The 19441-nt window shown below is 54.6% G+C and overlaps 1 protein-coding gene across 1 annotated transcript in view; it reads left to right on the forward strand.

Moving 5' to 3' along the window:
* rnf111 (ring finger protein 111) overlaps positions 1 to 19441 on the forward strand; it is a 39333-nt gene that overhangs the window by 3211 nt on the left and 16681 nt on the right. The window contains exons 2-3 of the mRNA XM_036544354.1: positions 7993 to 9032; positions 14876 to 15002. Of these exons, the coding sequence (XP_036400247.1) occupies positions 8078 to 9032; positions 14876 to 15002 (1082 nt within the window). The 5' untranslated portion in view covers positions 7993 to 8077. The remainder of the gene's footprint in view (positions 1 to 7992; positions 9033 to 14875; positions 15003 to 19441) is intronic.

Consider the following 19441-nt stretch of genomic DNA (forward strand, 5'->3'; position numbering starts at 1 on the left):
CATTATAGTGTATGGATCATGGTGTGACCTCCTCCTGTGCACAGGGATTGTTTCTCCCAGTAAAAACCGATGTAGTGCGTCCTCCTGTTCTCATCTGTAGCCTTTCAGTTTGCGCTTCGCTGTTCGCTCTTCCAAAGTATTCTGATTCACAGCTGCTCGATTGTCCTGACGTAACCTCGTAAAAGAGCAGCCTTTGAGAACGATTTCCTTCATATGTCACATTACAGAAGCGATCACTTTGGATCTGGTAAGGGGCAGGGCCTGCGCTGTCCATATGTCTGAGAAGCTATCAGCCCTCTGATTTCATGCTGCATGTGACGTAACGGTCATCTTTTTGTCACCATAGCCATAGCCCTGGTTGCACACTTTCTGGGGATACGATTCTTCCAGACTCCTTTTCACAGAAGGGAGCAGAGTATTAGATCTCTGTCAGCAGGTTTTATTAAAACAGTCATTTGTTGTCATTGTCCTCTTCCGCAAACTAATTCAATGTGATACCCCCCCCCCCCTTTATTCTGGACCTGTTAGCCACCACGCCATTATCAGCACTGCAGGATAATGTGGTGGCGAGCAAACCACACTTCGTAATGATATGTATGTCATCCTGACCTTTGAGGAGAGACTCACTTTGTTCACAACAAAAGCTCTCAGCGGCTGAAATTCTCACACACAGCCGCTGGTTTTCAGTGCTCTTGTTACGTGTGACTGCTATGGCTACCGCTAACACAGAGGCACGTTGCAATGACTTCTCTGTGTGTAATAAAAAAAAAAAAAAAGCTAGGAGAAAGTAGTGCAGAGTGGCTTTCTGATTGGCATTCCTCCACGCTGTCTTATTCAGATTTTATGCTGTGACCACAGATTGAAACAAAGTTGTTCAGTATTCACACCATCTGTGAATAATCTCTGTGCGAATATTCAGATTTTTTTACTTTGTCATCAGCGTGGCAATGAAAATTGTTTCCTTTCAGGCTTACTGGTAGAATGGAAGAAAGGGAAGGAACTGAATATTCGCTTTATCTCTAGGAAGAATTTTTATTTCATTTTCCTGACAAGTCTCCGGTTCCTGTTGAACTGGGCCGCGCCGTTATTCACTACAGAAATAAAGCAAGAAAAGAACAGCAGTTAGCTCAGCAGTGCTCTCTGGGAGCATCTCCACTCTGGCTTTGCTGGGCCCCCCCCCAGCTTTGCCGTCCACCAAAAACACCCGCGCTGTACGAGCGACATGCCCCCCTCCCCCCAGAACTGATTCCCTCAAATAACTGCTGGCACGACCGCTCTTGCAAATCGCATCAGAAAAGGTAATATGATGCTAATGAGCTAAATACAGTCTCACGGGAAGGAGGGGTGGACTTGCTCACTGGCACAGGTGCATGTGTGCACACAGCGCTGTGCTTGTAGCGCTGCGTGCTAGCTAGCAGCAGTAGCGTTCTACCTTATCCAGTACCTTATCCATCCCTTCGGTTCATCCTCCCTTCAACACCGCCCCTTGCATCTGAACTACGGTGAATTTGGGGGGGAGGGAGGGTGTCCGCTCATGTTTTTGCTTGTGAAACCTAGAATGAAGAATAAATGGTGCACTGTCTGTGTTTAAATGTACTTTTCCTATTAGGCTGCTAAGTGTTATTGGTTAGAAACTCACTGACGTGACATCTGGATACTCGGGTATTCCCCAATTTTAAAAATTTGCCAGGTTTCTAAAATGGCGAGGACCCCAGAGGCGTGGATTGCTTTGTCATGAACGGGCAGCTCTCTCATGCTTGCGTACTCGGCCTACCTCAGAAAAGAACCACATTTGCAGGACCCAGCCATTTTCATTCCATATGCCAAAGGAGTATGACATGATTGTTGAGCTGAGCAATTACAGTCTCTGGGTTGCTCTGCGTCCCTTGGAGTCTTTACTAGCCAGCTGCCTCTCTGATCTGCGGTGATATGACGGGGTTATGCTGTACGGGATTTCAGCCCCGCTGAATGTTAACGTTCAAGTGAGTCAAATAAGGATATGGCTTGGAGTCCGCTGAAGACATGGCAAATATCCATCACGTTGAGTCACATTACTGTAGTAATATTTACCCTGACTTTTCAGGCACAGTGTGTTCAGAAAAGCAAGCAGGCACACGAGTGGGAACATCCTTCAGTATTAGAATTCCTTATGCCTTATCAGAGTTAATTAGTCAAATGGCGTGTACCTGTGTGCGTTTGCCTTTTGTCACACCACGTTCAATAGAGACTAACCTGTAAGGGACATTTTTGTAGGCCTCTCTGAAGTCGTGCAGGAACATGCATGTTGTGCACTTGGCTTGTACCAGGGAACAATGTGAACTTCATGTTGGGGAATGCTACGATCGGGAACGAGACCGTCAGGTGGAGCGAACGAGAGAGCCAGCGTCCCCCCAGGGAGAGATCCATATCCCAGCATGCTCTTTTCCATCTCTGTCCTTGTGTTGCCTTCGCCGATAAACAACGAATGTAAAAAACTAGGCCGCGACTACGCCGAGCGGTTCAGCACCCAGAGGGCCTTCCTCCCCCATGGGACGGGGTTAAAACGTGTTTCCGTAAACCCTCCCCACCTTTTGAAGCGTGCCCCCGCCTCCTCGGCGGGAGGGCCGGCGCTCGCGGCTCCCGCCCTCTCCCCCCCTGTTCGCGCCGTGGCTCGGCTCCTGCTCTCCCCCCCTGTTCGCGCCGCGGCTCCTGCTCTCCCCCCTGTTCGCGCCGCGCCGCGGCTCGGCTCGGCTCCTGCTCTCCCCCCCTGTTCGCGCCGCGGCTCCTGCTCTCTCCCCCTTGTTTGCGCCGTGGCTCGGCTCCTGCTCTCCCCCCTGTTCGCGCCGCGGCTCGGCTCCTGCTCTCTCCCCCGTTTGCGCCGTGGCTCGGCTCCTGCTCTCCCCCCTGTTCGCGCCGCGGCTCGGCTCCTGCTCTCTCCCCCTTGTTTGCGCCGTGGCTCCCGCTCTGCGGCACAGCGGCTCATCAGCGGTTTCATGGGAGTGGTCCCCGAGCAGCCCGGGCTGGGGCTCTGCTTTGCCCCCCACCACCACCCCCCCTGGGGGCAGGCGGTTGCAGAGTAACAGCCCCCCCGACGTCCCCCTCGATCCCCGAAGCCTACCCTCTCTGCAGCACACGCACCCCCCCCAACCCCCCCCCCCCCCCCTCACCTGTGCCATCCTGCTCCCCTGGTTCCCAGCAGTCCCAGATGCCTCCCTGGGCCTCTGCTTAAAGATGTGTTGCACTGCCTGCTTTGGATACACTCGCACGGCTGGGGAGACTTGGGCCCACACAGACTCCTGTTATTGCTGTAGTATTGCCTTTGCTTCATTTTATATATGGTTGGCACTTCATTGCTGTGTAGCTTTGTAGTCTCCTTTTCTGAAGCCCTCTGTTCGTCTTGTCATCTCTGCAGTTGTCAGTGGTATGCAACTCCGTTTCGGCAAAAACATTTTTTTGATCCAGTTTCTCTAGTTTGTGCATTTTTATTGAGATTTCTTGAAGAAATGGCCTGTCCGCCTGTCCGCCCTCAGTTGGAAAAAAAAAAAAAAAATCCATAAAACTGAACAATGAAACCAATATGTTATGATAGTTATCGCCCCATGATAGATAGAATATCATGCGGTGATATTTTCATGAAAATCTCTTGTTTACACTGGGGAAAGACTCTGTTAGTTACCAACTTCCATATATAACAATCTGAAGCTGATTCTAAACTTTTCATTGCTTAAGATCTCCAAGTATAACATTTGGATGCCTATTCACAGCATAATTATTCCATATATGGTGTATGACATTGCTGGACACTGAATTGGATGCCCACCTATTCTCTCCCCAGGAACCCAGTATATAACATTGAATGCTGATGCACATATACCAGAAAGCATAGGATGCTTTATACTGTTAAAGCTCCTCCAGTCTGAGCTCAGCCCAATTCTGTTTGTGGGGAAAGGAGTTAGTAGTGTAATACACAAAAATGTAACTGCCATTTTTGGGCGTTTTACTTTTAAAAAGCACCCCACTATGGCAGGTGATCGTCCCTGTAATCCTATGTGTTGAACTCTCTCAGAGCCAGGCTTCCCACAACAGGCAGGTGTCTCCTAACCCCGCCTATTTCCAGCAATCCTCTGCCTATATGTGGGTCACTCGGGTTGCGTAGCAATCGGGGGGAGGGGAGGGGGGGAGAGAGAGAGAGAGAGAGAGAGAGGGAAAGGGGGGAGGGAGGGAGGGAGGGAGGGAAGGGAGGGAAGCAGGAGGAGGATTCAGAGGAAGGCATCCGCCCCGGGGGCTGTGTTTGCAGTCAGTGGCATTCCATCGTGAGCTCGGCGTGCAGCCCGGGCTAGGCTTTATTGCCTATTGTACGGCCGCTAATAGACACGCTGCATGTATTTTCAGGGGTAGTGGAGGCGCAGGGGTTAAGTGCGCGCGGCCTGACGGTGCTGTCAGTGCGCCCGGCCCGGTGCAGCTGTTAACACACCGCTTATAAAAGAAGACACCTGGTGTTGTGTAACATAACAACCCCTCCTCCCCACCCTCCTCACCTCAACCTCGCAGATTAGTATCTATGTAACAGTCACGGTAGAATTGCAGTGGTGTTTTGTGAAAGCGAGAGCTGGTGTCTCGGAGCAGGTAGTCGCCGTGTGCAAGGTGCAGACGCGCCCCCCCCCCCCCCCCCCCGCCTCGCTGTGTACCCTGGTCCGCGTTGGAGGGCGGTGGAGTCGTGACCTTTGACCCGTCGTCAGCGGAGCCTCAGGAGCTGCATCGCTCGCCCCTGCCCCTCTGTCGGTGTTAGCGCTGTGCGTTCGCCCGTGGGCTGCCACCGGGCAGGAAAAACGGGCAGCATATCCCGAGCTCCTTTCCTCCATCTACTGCTCATCACCCTGGGACACAGCAGAGAGAAATGGCTGGCTTTGCAAGTCAAATAGCGCTGGTTTCTGTGCATGTGAGAGACAGAGAGTGGGTGTAAGGGGAGTGAGGGAAGGGCTGTGTGTGTGTGTGTTTGTGTGTGTGTTGGGAAAGTTTTGTGTGTAAGGATCTTCCTTTTTGAAGTCGTCTCAGGCTGTGTACAGTAGCGGTTTTATCTGTCAGTGCGTTCTTGCCAGTTCATCAGCCAGTGGTCTCCCAACAGAGTACGTTTGCGATGACAGTTTGGTCTGAGAGGATATTAATAGTTGAATTTGAGCTCGTGAAGATGCCCTGATTAAAGTGATGGCTTTTAATCTGCCGTCTGACTCAGCAGTCGCTGGCGGTCGCAGCCCCACGTGGTGAGATCGTGGCCGACCTCGGGGCCTGAGCGGGACCCGGGAGCCAAGTCCGACCTAGGCCCGTTATCGCCGAGCAGCGTCGCCGCGGAGACGCGCGTTTCCTGTGTGGTGAAAGCAAAAGCGGGGCTTTCGGCGCGTGGTCTTTCCCCAAGGCACCTGTGAAGGTGGCGAACCGTCATCAAAACACCCCGTCCTCGGCGCCTTTTATTCAAAATCCCTGATTAGGGTGGAGCAGGAGCCCGTGTCCTGAAAGCACACACAGACACACGCGCGCACACACACACACACGCACACACACGCACTGCGCTCAAGCAGCTGTGTGCGCACACAGCCCCGCACCACCGTAGCAAGAAGTAGGCCAATGAGCAAAGCTGCTGTGCCTTTTCAAACAGATGGCTGCTTTCATAATTCAGAAGAGAGGAGATGCTGGGCCTTGAGGTGACTCTTCTCAAGCGTGAGGTTTTTTTTCCCTCTCTTTCTCCCTGTCCTCCATTTATTTAAGGCTGAAGGTGGGCTGGGGGGGGCACAGAGGCGATCGGCGAAGGTTGTCTCTGCCACAAACACACTTGACTAGAAGATGAGTTTGAAGTGGGAAGCCAGCACACGAACACTTTTGCGGATAAGCAGATGCTTGTGCTATCGTCTCATGGATCTGAGCCTCAGCCCTGAGGTTTCGAAGGCCTGTGTGCAGTTTGGCTTATTCTGCGGTTACCATCAAACAGGCTTTAATGCCTTTTGAAGCAGCAGACAAGATGGGCAAATTATGAGGTCTCCCTGAAACTCATTGTCTTACTGAACCTTATCTTTCTGAAGCTCACTGAGGTCAAGTGTGTCCAATTAAACAGTGTTGTCCCACAGTCTTTTTATTTATTTTTTTGTTCCACCACTGTTTGGTGACCTTTAATCTAGCCCAGCCTAAGATATCACTCAGTCTGTGGATGCTTAATTTAGCCCTGAGTAAGTTGTCTGCACTGTAGGTATAGCTAGGCCAGGCTGAGGCTGGTCTCTCTCACATGACTTTGTGATATGAAGCTGAATGTTACTCATGAGGGTTGAGCTGAACTAGGCGCATTTAGCGTGACATTGAAAAATGACATGATGAGGATATTTTCGCTCTCAAATTCCTTAGATAAAGAAACCATTCAGTAGGGAAATGTTGTTGCAGTTTGAAAATAATTTATATAAAAACACACACAAAAGAACAAAGTGCTATAAACCAGGGAAAGGTATGGAAAAGTCTTGTTGGCGTAGCTAATTAACAAACAGCAAACGGACTCAGATTTTCTGAAACAAGCAGATTTCAGCACATTTCAAAATAATCTGTTGTTGAACTGTGCTCATGCTAATCGTGTGTAATTTTATACATCCCAATTAGCTGGAATATGAGTGTGGCTAGCACTAATTAGCTAGCGGCAGCAGTCGGTGAAAACAAAACATCCACTGGCAAAATATGCAAAATGATGTAGACAAGAATGTAGACATGCATGCAGAACTATGCAGGCAAGCATTACTTGTTAGTTTTGAAGCGAGCTTCTGCACAGGCTTTGTCATACATACAGCTGGCCACTAGGGGCGCCGCCATTCCTGAACAGACTTGGTGCACCTCCACCAGGATGTGGCTGGTGCGAATGAGGCATCTTTCTCACGCATCTGTGCATTGGTAAGACTGTGCCAATATTAACCTTTTTGCCTTGGTGAAAGGCCAGCGATCTTCTAGCAGTCAGGTCACGCTAAAGTACATGGAGTGTCTGTCTGGCACTGTGGAATTGGCACCAAGCAGCTTCCTGTCTGTGGTCTGAGTGTCCGGCCTCCTCCAGAGTGCCCTGCCTCTGCTCACTTGCAGACTGATGGGAGCTTCTGTTCTTCGTATGTGCTCTTCCTCATCACTACTGACTGACTGACCGAGGCTGCTCTTCCTCATCACCGCTGACTGACTGACTGAGGCTGCTCTTCCTCATCACTACTGACTGACTGACCGAGGCTGCTCTTCCTCATCACCGCTGACTGACTGACCGAGGCTGCTCTTCCTCATCACCGCTTCTCTGAGTCCATACAGGACAGGAGCAAAGACACTGGATTTTCTGGCAGCTGGAGAGTAGATGTTACACACTGCCTACTCCATTGTAAAATATCAAAAGCGAGAAGAGGGAAGCAAAAAAAAAAAAAAAAAATAGGAAAAGCCTTTTGTAGACTAGTTTCAGAGGCTCGGCTCGTGTTTTGGATGCTGATCCTGCGTTTTGTGGATATACTACTGAAGGCAGGAGTCATTCATGGTAGGCCTCAGGCCATTTCGTTGAAGTGCAGAGAGGCTTCTTTCTCTGTCTCTCTCTTCCTGAGTGCATGTGGGATGACCTTACTTTGTAAATAGGTTTTCTGTCTTCATTACACTGTAAGGAGGCACGGCAAGCCTAGATCATGATTCATCTTCTGCCAGGAACAGACAATAAAACAAACGGCGCAGAATGAGCCAGTGTGGAGGCTCTGTTCTGTTTCTCTTCCAGATTATGCATGTGTGGAATTAAGGGCCCCACTAAAAACCGTCTGCTTTGTTTGTATGTTCTCAGTGATGACGAAAGGGAAGGTGGGCTATTGGGCTTATGTGCATATTAAAGACCTGTGTTCCAGGTTACATGCTAATTCCCTGTTTTCCCACCTCCTCTTGCTCTAGAAAGTCTCACAGCTCTCACACTGCTGAGTCTGAATCATGTCTAACACTCCTTTCTGCTTTCTGTCCCTTTTCTTGTCCCTGAAGTTGTGGGTGGATCGTGGGGCCCCCGATGGACCCCTAGGAGCTGGTGCCGCCATCCAGCGCACCACTTCGGCAGGGAGCAGCCACGATGAAGAGCGAGGTCCCGTCGGACGCGCCAGGCAGACAGGAGCGCCTGAAGGGGGCGCTGGCCAACCCTGAGCCAGTGGAGGCCGCCAAGAGCTTCCCCGCCGACATGGAGGTGATCAGCAAGGTGGGCAGCGAGTTTGCGCCGCTGTGCGCCGAGGCCCGGCGCCGGCCGCTCCGCGAGGTGGCCACCGGGGGCCGCAGGGACTCGGACAGGGCCCACCCCGGGCGCAAGAAGCGCAAGGGCCAGCAGGCGGGGCCCTCGGACTGCCCGCTGAAGGAGGGCCGCGTCTCCGGGGGGCCCCTGGGGCCCTCGCGCCACAGGGCCGCAGCGCCGGAGGCCCGGAGCGAGGACGAGCGCAACCCGGAGTCGTCTTTCAGCGACTGCGCCTCCTCGCCCTCCTCCAGCCTCCGCTTCGGGGACTCGGACACGCTCACCTCCGAGGAGGAGGAGGAGGAAGGGGGCGGGGCTGGGGCGGGGGCGGAGCCGCAGCAGCCTCAGACTCAGCAGCAGCAGCAGCAGCGCAAGGGGGCGGGCGCTGCGGGAGGGGCCGGAGGGGGAGGGGGAGGGGCCGCGGGGGTCGGGTTACGCCCCGCCCCGGGCCGGACTCGGGGCGGCAGGCCGCACAAGTGGGCGCGGCCGGAGGCGGAGCCCGTGCTGCTGAAGCGGCCGTGCCTGAGCGGCCGCCGCCTGCTCCACAGGAAGCGGCTGGTGAAGGCGGGGCCGGGCGCGGCCGGCGCCCCGCGGACTCAGAAGCAGAAGGAGCGGCTGCAGCTCCAGCGCAGGAAGCGCGAGGTCATCGCCCGCAGGAAGTACGCCCTCCTCCACAGCACCAGCAGCTCCAGCGAGGAGCTGACCAGCGACTCCTCCTCGCCCTCCTCCACCGAGGGGGACGACGAGCTGTACGTGGACGTCAGCAGCGGCAGCAGCCAGCCCAGCAGCGCCGCCATCGCCCCAGGTAAACCCGCCGACACGCCTGCTGCGGCTCTCCTTCCGCGTGATCTGCAGCTCCACCTTATCTGCTGTTATTTAGTGAATGCAAATCCCCAAAGCCAGGCCACAGCCTTCCCTTCTGCTGAATTCAGTTGGAACCCTGAGGGCTTGATGAGGAATCGCACTTCAGCGATGTGCTGTAGAGCTCACAGCCTGTATTTCTCTGCAGGCACAATGCACCCGTTTGCTGTACCTCGTTGCGCTCTACACCCTCCCTGACCCACTGCGCGTAGGCCTGCTCTCACGCCCGATCTGCCGAGAGCGCAAGCTCCGTGTTTGTTTGGGGCCCCCCGCGAAGAGGGATCGCTCTGCTTCCGCTTCCCTCGCTTTCCCAACGCCGTCGAGAGCGCTAAAACATCCAGAAAATAACTTAGGCCCGAAGTGCGCGGCGTTAAGCGGGCGACCCATCGGGGGTACAGCCTCAAATAAAAGATGGGCAGACGCTCTCTCGTGGAGTTGGTCCGCTTTCCCCTCCGGCTCTTCCCGAGCCGCTCTCCTCCGCATCCTCGGAGGTCGCAGAGGTTGCCCCTTGTTTTCGGGCGCATCTCTCCGCCGGACGGACCAAATGGCGGCCCGGGCAGGGTGCAGCTGGAACGCGTTAGCTCCAGCATTGTTTCAGCGCTGTATCTCCAGCTAGCAGAGGGGGGGGTCATGTTAAGCTGGCGTGCCCAGTTCATTAGAGCCGAATTAGAGCCGGCTGACATAACGTTAGGGTGGGAAAAAAGCGCCCAAAATAAAAATTAGTGAAGCGTTTCGGTTTGTAGCCGGAGGCGGAAGTGGCGGTGCCAGGGCACGGTGGGTGGGGGGGGGGGGGGATCAGGAGTAAACAAACGCAGCTTAGTGCAGAGCTAATATCACGTAATTGATTTAAGGATCACCGAATGTCACAGTGGGGGTTCTGCAAAGCATTTCCTCTGGTACTGCAGAGGCCCACGCTACAATATTGATGATGTGTGGCATAATGGTGGGGAGCAGGGCTCGTAAGCAAAAGGTTGCCGGTTCGATTCCCCGCTGGGACACTGCTGCTGTACCTTTGGGCAAGTGAAACCAGAATTGCCTCAGTAAATATCCAGCTGTATAAATGGATAGCCAGTGTAATTCCCTCTGGATAAGAGCATCAGCTAAATAACAATGTAATGTAGTGTGTAAGGAAGGTGCAGCTGGGATAGTGGCCGTAATCAGACTGAACTTGAGTTGTGTTTCGTGTATGAGAATCTTAGAGAGATCACACTTGCGTGCGATTCCTGAGTTTTGAAGACTGCATTGTGCACAGCTTTGAATTGTGAAAACGGTGAACTGTGTGCCCCGTGATGGGCTCTGATTGTTTACACTGTAATAGAATGTTCTGGAGTGGCTGCACTACAGCACAGCATGGCCACACGCCAGTCAGTTAAACATGGCGGGGAGAGCTTTTGCATTCTCACAGTATGGAGCTGAGCTCCTCACAGACAGCGGCTTCACTCAGTCGGGCCGCTCCGGCTCCCAGCCCTGCGTGCTGGCTGTTATTAAAGAACGGGAGGGAAGGTCAGGACCCTCTTCGTGTCACGGAGAGGCTCACGGAGAGGCTCACCCTACACCTCCCGAGCCCAGCCACTCTCCGAGTCACAGTTAACACTTTCTCTTTCTGTGGAAGCATGTGGCACTTTCGGCTAACTCCGTGCAAGCGGTGTTTCGGCGTGAACTCGGTGTGCAAGTGTGAAATGAGTCGTGCGGCAAGTCCGCCGAGGAAGCGAGATGCGCGCGTGATAACACGTTACAAGCGCGCGTAGGAGCGCGGCGAAACGCACCGCCTCACCTCGCATCCAGTCCATGTTTGACTGTTCGGCTGGTGATTGGCCGTTTGAGCTGCGAGGGGATTCGCTCGCCGCCGGTGAAACAGGAAACGAGGGCTGAACCTGCGAAAGCGAGCGCGAGATCGCGTTCCCCTCACCCCCGTTACGTACCTCGCGTCTCGTTTTGCTCCGGAGGCCTCTCCTTTTCAGTTCTCTGCTGCTTCTTACTGCGTTGCCGTTCCAAACGCCGGGGCAGCGCTAGGGGGCGAGGCGAGGTTTTCGCCGGATCGCTAGATGATGCTCCATGACAATTATCAGCAAAAGTGTTCAGTCTATCACCAAAGCAGGCCGCCGGCGAGCGCTAGCGGGACGGGGGCTTTGCGTTCTGCCGCCGCTGCTCACGTGCAGCGGAATATGCCCCCAGAGCCGGAGCCAGAGGTCAGCGCGGATCTATTTACTCCCCGCTCTCCCCTGCACCAGGAGAGCCGCGCGGGCCAGCGCTGGGAGGGTCCAGGGCCCGCCAGGCTTTTTCCTAGCGCACTTACCCTGTAGCTTTTGAAAAGGCCCCTCCACAAAGAGGGATTGTGGCGCTGTTTTGTGTTTTGGTAGTGTTTTATTCACACGCTTCTTTATGAGCGTCTCCAGCCGATGCTGTATATCCTCAGTGAGTATGCCTGTTGGAAAGGGACTGTAGCATATGGCAGGCAGGCAGCGCTCCGAGCCATACTGATAACCGTGACATTTTAAGAGACGCGCAGGAGACGCACACGCAAGGCATCTTTGTCCTCGTTGGAGATTCCGCGGGGCTTTGTGGGGCGTTGAGTTTGCAGGTCTGTGCGCTATATATCATATATATGTTATATATATATATATATATATATATATATATATATATATATATATATATATATATAAATGTATATGTGTGTGTGTGTGTGTGTATATATATATATATATATATATATATATATATATATATATATATATATATATATATATATATATATATATATATATACGTGTGTGTGTGTGTGTATGTGTATTCTTCAGCTCTTTCACACATCTCGCACAGGCACAGATGCTGTCTGTGCGGTGAGGGTTTATTACATATTGTATGATCTGCATGTAATTCGCCAGGCGAGGCCTTGCCCTCCTCTCCATCCCACCTGCCAGCCGGGTCTCAGAGCGCACGCAGCAGACTGCGCAGAAGCCTGTGCTGTGACTGTTTCGGTGGGGGACTGCGCTAGCCTCTCCAAACCTGGGCGCCGCGCAGCGCCGCCTCCCTCCGCCCTCCCGCTCCGGCCTGCAGCTGCACCCCTCTCCCCCTCCCGGGCCACCGCGGGAGCCTTTCGGAGATGAAAGCGCGCCACGGCGGGGGTGACGGCTCCAGGTGTCACCGATCCGGGCCGAGGGAGTGCCGGTGGAGCAGAGGCGCAGAGGCGTGTCACCTCCAGCTGTGGCCTGCGATGCTGCCTGACCCTGCCTTTGCTCTGGGATCCTCCAGGCGCTCTGTGGGCAACCGAAGAGAGTAAAGACAACATTTTTTTTTGGTGCGTGGAGGTGTAGTTGCTGTGGGGCAGCAGTGTAGCGTAGCGATAAGGAAAAGGGCCTGAAACCCACTTCAGTTTCCCACATGGACTACTGCTTTTGTACCCTTGGGCAAGGTACTTAACCCGAAATTCCTGAGTAAACACCCGGCTGTATAACTGGATAACGCATAAAGAACTGTAAGCTATGTGTATCGCTGCGGATAAGAGCATACATGGAGCTAATGCAGCGTAATGATACTCTGCTCCAGTGGCCCGCAGAGGGGTGGAAGGAGTGAGAGAAGCGAGATGCTAGCCCTGGGTTTCCACCATGGGGAGCAGGTAGGAGGGCATGCCAGCGCTCCGTCACAGATCTGATCCGGTCCCTGCGGAAGGCAGGGCCGTCGCCAAAGCCACGCCCACGTTCGGAGAGGGTGAGGCCGGGCGAGATGGGTCCGCCGTGAAGCCCACCGGAGCTGCCTCACCCCGCTGCGTTTTGTAACTCTGGAAGGGGAAGGGAGTGTCCGCTCAGCCGTCCGTTTTATTTTCGCTCATTGTCATGCAAGCTGCATTTTCTCTGAGCTGGCCGGACAGGCCTGGTTTGGACCATTCTGGTTCACGCGTTCCAGATCGCCACAGCCGCTGCCCTTTAAGCTCAGACCGCTCTGCTGATGCCGATGCGCTGCTCTGTCCTTCTGCTACCGCTGCAGCTGAACCCACGTGACCGTTCCGAGCCAGGGGGGGAGGCCATCTATTAATGGAGGAGGCTCGCGCCCGGTATTAATGTCTCCATTCTCGAGATGTGCGGCGCGCGGCTAGCTCGGCCACCCGCTGCATTTATCATGTGGATTGCTAACCTTTTTTACGCCGCGGAGCTGGAGCCACGCTGGCTGGCTTGGGTCGCTTTCTGGGGCCCGTGTCAGCGCAGCCCGCGTCTGGCCCGCGTGCTGCGAAATGGCATCGCTTCCATTAGCATCAGTGCTTCGAGCAGAGGAGGAGAGGCAGACACAGGGTTAAGAAAAGGACACGGGCCTCAATCTGGCTGGACCCCGCAGAACGGCGCGATTCTTTTTTAGCAACGCAAAACCCAGTGGTCCCCTCCCAGGTGATCCCGACGCGGCCCCGGCTCTCGCGAGTCTGGTGTCGCTTCTGCGGCGTAAATGGCGCCGTAGCTGCGGCAGGCTCTGCAGACCAGCGCGGTCGGCCTGCTCCCAGACGAGGCCGGCTCTTCTTCACCGCTTTATCCTGGGTGCTAGGCTGCAGCACCCGGTGGAGCGGTGCCTGGCGCTCTCCTGAGGGTCTGCCTACTGTTTACGTGTGCCAGCACACCCCAGACGCAGACACTCCGCTGCACCTCACACACTGCGGCTGCAGCAGTGGGGTTACAGTCGTCACAGGTGGGCAGCACACTGGAAATAAGGTTGAAACGAAGGTGAACTGTTATTCACTGGAGATTTATTAAATGAATGTGTCGTGTGCCATCTGAATATCTTAAGTAGATGCTTTAATCCACGATAAACATACAGCTAAGCCAATATTGCAGCCAGTTATGTCCTCAGACAAACGTTAGACGGTCACACGTGAACACGGGTGAGAGATTTTTTTGGGACTTCCCCAGTGTTCCTCCCTCTTGGTTGGCCTGGCAACTTGATTCTACATCGCAGCATAGCTAAGCTCGGTTGCACAAGCCGAATCCAGGTGCTTCATTGGATTGCCGGGGTGCGCCGGGGACCAATGAGAGGGCAGGGACCACACAGCCGAAGCCCAAGTCCTGTGAATCTGACACAGCACTGCCTGACCTACATACTGCACAAGCCCAGCACGCACACACACACACACACACACACACACACACACACACACACACACACACACACACACACACACACACACACACACAGAGGCCTCTAAGTTGGCTGCCAATCTGACACCGCAGAACACTCAGAGAGTTGAGCGGTTGACTCAGCTGAAGTCCTTTCCGCCTCCCGGCCCTCGTGTTTTGGAAAGATGACAACGGGGCCGTGCAGGAGCTGATAAAATGGATGTTGAGAAAAGGATTGAGAAAGAGGAAGGAAACGGCGCAATACACAGTCAGGGGGAAAAGCACATGCAAAGCTGCTGTTGGTGCGTTTGTCCCTTAGCGATGAGAGTGTTGTGTTGCTGTTGTGGTGCCTGCTGCTGGTCTGTGAAGGACCAGCGCACTGCCCAAGGGGACATAACGTGCAACACCGCCATCCCTGAGCACCAAACTGGGGATTTTTTGCGGTAGAAAAAAAAACTGCAGTTATTTTTGCCCCAACACAAGGCTTCAGAGTGGCTTTTCTTTAAGGAATCATAAGTACCAAAGCTGCTTGGCTCAGGCTCTGTTTACAACCTCAACCCACAGGATGGGTGCCATAGCTCTTAGCCAATCACAACAGCACAAATGCGCACAGATTTTCTCAGCTTCCCACCAGGCTTTCTCAAACGCACCTGATTTCGGCGTGTCTGTGTGTTTTGTCGCTTTTCAGGTGCCCTGGATGAAGACGTGGTGGTGATCGAGGCGACGCCCGCGCCCCCGGTCCTGGCCAGCGAGGAGATCAACGTCACCTCCACCGACAGCGAGGTGGAGATCGTCACCGTCGGGGACAGCTTCAGGTCAGTCACCCCGGCGTCTCCGAGCGTGTGGGTGCAGCGCTGCACAGGGCTGTGGATTGACTCTCCGCTGACCCGTGTCTCTGCCTGCCCTGCCTTCACCAAGAGTGGCCTGCAAAGAGGGATCTGTTTTTAAGAGCCTGTAATGGAATCGCCTCCTTCCTCTTTGAGATTCAGCTTCAGTGTCCTGAGACGAGCCTTGCCCTCTGTTTTGTCCTGTAATTTGAAAAACCACACCCATTCCAGTGAGATGGCGCTCTCAACGCACTCACAACTTTGCGGTCCCGACAGCCCCAGCGGTCGGGTGTCGGCTCAGCCGCAGCTCACCGGACCTGGGCTTCGTTTTCGCCGGATTACACGCCTTATTACACGCCTAATATCATTATTCAGAGCCCCGCACAAGGGCTCCGTGGAGTGATGTCCCCACAGCGATGGGCCGGTGTCTCTGAGCGCGGGGCTGAGCGCGGGGCAGAGGTGGCACATCTGGGAGCCGGCGTGTAGGGGGCGGGTGGGATCATTAGCACTCTGCCCGTGCATTCCGCAGCTCTCACAGCTGTTGCTCTCTCCGCGTCCTCCAAGGACGGGCCCCGCACGGTCCTGCACAAGCCTCTCCTTATTTCCCATGAAAAAAAAAAATCCAACAAGGCCCATTCATCTGCCCGAACCACCCAAAGGTCAGCCCCCCCACCCCTCGCAGGGGAAGAGAGGTCCAACTCAAAGGTCTCACTCATACGGCTCTGAATAACAACAGGACATTGAATCCAGGTGGATTTTCTTTTCTCTCTGATTTTCTATCTCCTCTTGTTGTGGCAAGGTCACACTAACAGATATAATTACTTCAACATGCGCAATAAATGCCAGCTGTTCACAGGTTACTGGGGAAACTAGAGGAGCTTTGGCGGTGGGGGAAGCGCAGTGCATTGTGGGTCCTTTTGAATCTCTCTGCGGTCAGATGCATCTGATCCAAATGTGATGGAGGCAGCTAAAGTCAGCACAGGGGCTTTTGCGTGAATGGGACCGCTAGGTCCTGGTTCTGTGCCCTTTTCCACTGCCTCCTTTTTCTGGGCAAACCAGAGTCACGCGATGTGGAACTGTGAGACGCTAACTTGGTGCTGGCCGGAATCGGACCACTGCCAGGCACAGCCAATCAGACAAGGGTGGGAGTTACCACATTTCTTTGAAAAGGCCGCTGTCGTCCTTTGAGTAAAACAGTCGAGTATCTGTCCTTAGGTTTACTGTGTAATCCTGTTGAGTATTTTATTTTCTGTTCATCATTTAATTAGCGACCGCAAATATGTGCTCATAGCGTAATGGACTCTAAAAATAGCTGGTAGCTCAAAAGTTCATTATTGTTTGCTGTTCATATTTATAGCAAAAGCATTAATCTAACCAGTGACTCACTGTTTGTGCTATAGGAGAACTTGAACAGCACTAATAAGGGACAGCCATAGGGGTGGCATGTTAGATGCCAGGATTTCTGTGATTTCCCCCCCCCGATTCTAGCGTGAGTGCATTCGTAAGCTGTCTGAGGTCTGCGCAGATCAGAGCCGCAGGAGCAGACATTTTTTCAAGCCGAATGACTTCCCTGCCGTCCACACCGGTATTTTGACCACCGTCTCGTTAATAAATGTGATACCTGCCAGCCCCCTGATTGGCTGAGCCGGCTCTGTGGAGAGAGGTGCAGCGGTGGTGGCGAGCGGGAGCCCTGCCAGCAGTTAGCAGCTAGCGCTTTGTGGTTTGCGGTCCTTCCTGTCTCAGGCTGCGACGGTGGAAAGAGGAGCCCCCGTGTGAGGTGGCGGCCCCGCGGGCCCTCGAACGGCCACAGCCACGGCCACCACCCCGCCGCGCTCTGCGGCCTGGCGAAGGCCCGCGACCACTTCCTGCGGCGTCAGGAGCCGGCCGCAGAGGAGGAGCCGGGCGGCCCCCTTTTCACACGCCGGCGATCGTGTTGCTCGCAGTGCCACTATCCGCGCTCTACCCCCTCTCTCTCTCTCTCTCTCTCTCTCTCTCTCTCTCTCTCTCTCTCTCTCTCTCTCTCTCTCTCTCTCTCTCTCTCTCTCTCTCTCTCTCTCTCTCTCTGTCACCCGCTGCTTCCTGCTTGGTACCTTCCACCCTCCTCCTCCTAATTGTTATTGAGGCGCCTCGGTGCGAGGCCCTTAAAATCATTTCCAGCAGCCTGATTCCATTATCCTGCTCGCTGCTTCCAGAAATAGCGTGGCCGGGCCGGGCCGGGCTCGCTCCTGCCAGCAAAGTCACTTTGTCAGCCCGGATTAATTGTCCGCTGTTTGTGATACGTGCTGTCTATTCTTCTCGCGCGAGACCGGAATTCTGATGCCGTCGGCCGGCGCGATTGGCTGGTGACAGAGCAGCGGGGGAGGGGCGAGTTCCCTCTGGCCCCGGGGGGTGGGTATCCCAGCTCCAGCCAGATAAAGGACAGCGGTGAAGGAGCATGGGTCGTTTCTCTCCGAGGCTGTGTGTGACAGAGGCCTGTTGTATGGCTAAGCCTGCTGATTAATGCGTACCCGGAGATGTGTGCCTGTTAGCCTGCTGGCTTTTTCCACCTTCTCCTCTGACACGCGTGCTGAGCGCCCGGGGCTAGAGGGTGCCGTTCTGAAACGGCAGGGTGGACAGCGCGTCCCGGAGTCGCTCGATGTTCTGACGCCCGGGCTCGTGAGCGCACGCTGCTGTCATTCACAGGGTCAGCGCGCAAACCGGCGATGCAGAAGCCGCCGGAAGCCTGCCTCTCTGCCGTGACATCAGCGGTCATGTGGTTCGCTCTCTGCTACACGGCCCGCACACCAGAGTTGCAGAGACATTGCATCGGTTCCATCCCCACACCTTTTCTTTTCTTTTATTTTAATAAGCTTTTTTTAAAGCTCTGGTTCAGGCGGTTCGACGGGGAGTGCTTGAACGGCGGGCCCCTTCGGCGGCTCCCGTGTCTGAGCGACTGCGCTCATTTCCTGCCCCGTGCGGGTGAAAACAGCGGTGACTAATTTGCGTGCATTAGTGCTGGGTGTCACGTTCGGCGTCCGACCCGGGTCCCGTCTGACACTCCGGCGGAAGCGGCGTAATTTCCACCCAGCCGTTCAACCCACGCGCTCGCTCTCGTTTCCTGCTGTCGGCGCGGGCCTCTGCTTTTCTCATAAACGCGGAAGCGGAGCGCTCGGACCGCCACCGCGCAGCTGGCGGTCCCGCCCAAGTCCGGCCCGATGCGCTCTCTTTTTGGCCGCTTCGTTTTGTTGGCTTGTTTTATTTTGGTAGCGAGAGAAGCAGGAACGGATACAGGGCCTTGCGCAAACATGAGGTCAGATTGCGGTTTCTGTGACGCTTGGCTCCGCCCACAGCGGTGAGAGTCGCTCTGACTCAGATCTGGCCTCTGCGTTAGAAGAATGGGGCGGGCTAATGGCACGGGTCTGTAGCTCCGAGGCTTGCGATACAATATGATAAGAACCTGTGTCAGGGGCCACAGAGTGGGCCGTGTGTGTGTGTGTGTGTGTGTGTGCGTGTGTGTGTGCGTGTGAGTGAGAGAGAGTGTGAGTGAGCAGGAACAGGAAGGAGAGTGATTCGATGGGCGGGAGAGCAGAGGAAACCGTGCTCTGAGGCAGGAGCATAATGAATCAAGGCGGCGCTGATGTAAAGCGAGAGGGCTGCCGAAAGAGGGGGGTTTTCGAGGAGGCCGTGGGCCGGTGGGCCGAGACAGGGAGCCAGGTTGTTTTTAGCCCCATCCATAGAACCCGGCCCCCGCCACCCCGGAACCGGGATGGAGTATCACATCGGCTGACAGAGGCCTGCTGGCATCAGCGAACCACACAAGGCCCAGATTTTTTATTTGTATACTTATGCCTGTGATGGTGTTTCTAATGGAAGTGGCTGAATTTCGGGGGGCGAAGGAGGTTGTCCTCTTCAAAAGCAAAAGCAAGGCTGACGGCACGTCTGACACTGGCTGAGATAAAGCACAGAGAAAAGGAAATCCTTTTTTCCTAGCGCAGCGAGACATTTGGCGAGAAAGATCAGGTTACATGAAGGTCCTCGTTCCGTCTGCCCCCTCTCCCCCCTCTCTCTCTCTGCGTTGAAGCGTCTTCTCGAGGTAGGCGCTTCCTGGAAGTGAACGAGCGGAGCAGCAGGAGGAGGAGGAGGAGGGTCTCGTTTCAGAGCTGCCCTGGCGTGTTTGCCGCCTCTGACCTTTTCCAAGCTGCCGAGAAAGTGGGCGGTGGGTGTGGGGAGGGGTCAGAGGTCAGCAGGATGAGCGATGAAGCTTTTCCACTGAAAGATCCTTTGTTTACAGTTCAGTGAGGCCAGAGAGATAGAAAGCGCGCGAGAGAGAGAGATGGTGTGTGTGATGGCGAGTGCTTCACAAATTTCCAGCCTACGGCACGCTTCCTGTAGAACGCCGTGCGGGTCTCAGACGCGGGTCGGCTGAATCTCTGAGCTGAGCGTGGAGC

The sequence above is a fragment of the Megalops cyprinoides genome, chromosome 13 (genome assembly GCF_013368585.1).
Source record: "Megalops cyprinoides isolate fMegCyp1 chromosome 13, fMegCyp1.pri, whole genome shotgun sequence".
In the NCBI taxonomy this organism is placed as follows: domain Eukaryota; kingdom Metazoa; phylum Chordata; class Actinopteri; order Elopiformes; family Megalopidae; genus Megalops; species Megalops cyprinoides.